This window comes from Lolium rigidum, chromosome 7 (genome assembly GCF_022539505.1).
Source record: "Lolium rigidum isolate FL_2022 chromosome 7, APGP_CSIRO_Lrig_0.1, whole genome shotgun sequence".
Classification (NCBI taxonomy): Eukaryota; Viridiplantae; Streptophyta; class Magnoliopsida; order Poales; family Poaceae; genus Lolium; species Lolium rigidum.
Genome location: NC_061514.1, coordinates 319,937,834 through 319,940,660, shown reverse-complemented (window position 1 = coordinate 319,940,660; position 2,827 = coordinate 319,937,834). Strand labels below are relative to the sequence as shown.

General features: G+C 55.1%; 1 protein-coding gene across 1 annotated transcript; it reads right to left on the bottom strand.

Moving 5' to 3' along the window:
* Positions 1 to 361: 361 nt before the first annotated feature.
* On the bottom strand, positions 362 to 2,425 carry LOC124676591 (vegetative cell wall protein gp1-like). The gene has a single exon (XM_047212629.1). It carries the CDS (start codon positions 2,366 to 2,368, stop codon positions 674 to 676), a length of 1,695 nt encoding a protein of 564 aa, XP_047068585.1. The 5' UTR covers positions 2,369 to 2,425; the 3' UTR covers positions 362 to 673.
* Between the last annotated feature and the right edge of the window lie 402 nt (positions 2,426 to 2,827).

The window sequence follows — 2,827 nt, the reverse complement described above, 5'->3', positions numbered from 1 at the left end:
CCACAAATCCAGAAGCCCTACCGATCTAGGGGAGCGCAGCAGCGACGGGAAGACCGGCCTACACTCCGGCGGTACCAGGACAGTGCCGCTGGAAACCTGAGGGGATCAGGAGGATCCCCAGATCGTCCACAACATCTCTACTTCACGCCTGTAACAAGCAGGCGATGATGGCATCTCCAGGAATTCGTAATAACAATCTCTATCCTCTCTGTCATTGCACACTAGGTGTTCTAGATGTCTATCAAGTAGATCTTGTGTTGTTCTTGAATGTTTTAGACCTAACAACAACAACCTGCCACATTATTGTCTGTCTTACATAAATTTTGAATAAGCTGTGATTTTGAGCAAATCCAACCCCAATGTAGGTTCGTTTATTATGCAATTTACAGTTGACACCTATATGAAACTTCATTAGCAGCGTACAAGTTTAGTCCAGAAATACATACATGTACCAAGATCTTCATTCATGATCTAGCTAGCTACAAACTCGCGCATAGTCGCATATACCAACACACGTAAGACAATGCCTCCAGTCCTTGCATTGTACACGTTTGTACGACGCGCGCATATCCAGAAACTCTGGTAGTGTGTGGTACATACTACTTACTTAGCTATTACATTACTCAGCGTGCAAACATCTCTTCCGGACCCCTTCAACCCAGAAAGTCCACGGCTACGGCCGAACGGAACGACTTCCGGTGAATACACGGTCATTTCTACTCTTACCGCCGGCCAGCATCCCGCTGATCGCGCCGCTGACCAGCCCGGCGCCCAGCCCCCACCCAAACTCCATGTTGCTGGAATTATTTGCCGTCGCCGGCAAGTTGGCAGCTACGAGCCCGTTAGATTTCGGAGGCGGTGCCGGTGACACAGCCTCATGGAGAGCCGGTTTTGGAGAATGTGGCATGGATATGTGCCCGCTGTAGAGCACTGGAGATGGCGGGAATGACACATGTCCGGCGGCTGGCTCTGGAGACGGCGGCACAGATACATGCCCACCGGCTGGTTTTGGAGACGACGGCATTGCATGACCGGATGGGTGTGAAGTCAAAAATGGCACGGTGACATGTCCGGCGGGTTTTGCAGATGACGGCATGGAAACATGTTGCCCTGCTGGTTTTGGGGGAGGCATGGACACCCCACGCCCCACTGGATTTGTTGACGGCGGCATGGATACCACAGGTCTCGCTGGTGTCTGTGGCGGGGGCATGGAGACTGCCCGTTCGACTTGTTTTGGAGAAGGCGGCATGTACAGTGCCTGCCCTGCTGGTTGAGGGGATGGTGGCATGGAGACCACAGGCCTGGCGGGTGTCTGAGGCGGAGGCATGGACACCACCCGTTTGACATGTTTGGGAGAAGACGGCATGGACACCGCCTGCCCGGATGGTTTCGGAGACGGTGGCATGGACATAACATGCCTGGCTTGTGTGGCTGGTGTCTGAGGCGACGGCATGGACGCCACCCGTTCGACTTGTTTTGGAGAAGGCGGTATGGACACCGCCTGCCCGGATGGTTTCGGAGAAGGCGGCATGGACAGCGCCTGACCGGATTGCTTGGGAGACGGCGGCACGGCGGCATGTCCGACTGGCTTCGGAGACGGTGGCACGGCCGCGTAACCCGGATGTTTCGGAGACGGCACTCCCACATCAACATGCCCGGGTAGTTTTACACTCGAAGACAGGACATCCACATAGCCGGCAGGTTTTGTTGGCGGCGGTGAGAGCACATGCCCGGTCGGTTTTGCTGTCGACAGCGGCACAGCCACATAGCCCGCTGGTTTCGTAGGCGGATGCGCGGCTACCTGCCCGGGCCAGAAAGCCTGAGGGGCAGCCAGCGGCCGCATCAGTTTCTCCGGCACCGGGTACGCCACGACAGGCAGCTCGTCGCCCCTTACCCACATGGGTACCTGCTGCTGCGTCCCGACGACGGGGCCGAGACGGTACGTCAGGTAAAGCTCGCCGCACGTCTCAGTGCGGTGCACCTTGTGGATCTGGTACGAGGCGAACTGCGGCAGTGTAGGGCCGCTGAGGTCGTCGCCGCCGTGATCACCGACGCCGGCGAGGATGTCGGTCAGGGGCACGATGACCTCGCCGACGTCACGGTCGGTGCCAAACATGCGCTGGACACGGAGGAGGATGTGTAGGCAGCCGCCGCCCGTGGTTGCGTCCACGGTGGGCGGGACTGAGAACCGGAGCGTGGCGTTCCAGGTCGGGTTGCGGCCGCCGTGGGGGTCCGGCGGGGTGCACTGCCGCGTGATCGGGTCGCCGGAGATGGTGGCAACGGCGTACACCTCCATGCGCGTGATCAGGTTCACGTTCTTCAGGTCCTTGGCCGACAGGAGGGTGACCTCCAGCACTCTGTACGCCATGGTTGAGTAAGCAAGCTAGACTTTGCAGCGAAGGCTTCCAAGCCGGTGATCGCGGTGATGGTGGTTTCAAGTTGGGAGGTTTCGCTAGGAATGTGACATATGTATATGTATAGGAAGCGCTTGTGCGCAATAAGATTCCCATTTCAACGCAAAACCGGGTGATAGTTGAAATGTGTGGTCATCTTTATCGCCACCTATCTGATTCTGAAGCATATGGTTGCATTATTATCTTTCAGCTTTTGAGGGTTGTACTTGTGTGCACTAAGCGCCAAATAATTAAAAGTTACTACCGCAATTTTCATAAATCATGTAAAGGTCGCGCGGAAAAATTATAATACAAATGTACAATTATCATGCCGCAAACTTTTGAATTCAAATCCATCTACAAGACCACTTAGTGAACAATACCAAACTCGATAGTATAGATTGAAAAGTATCCGTCGGTTTTGTTTGTATTTT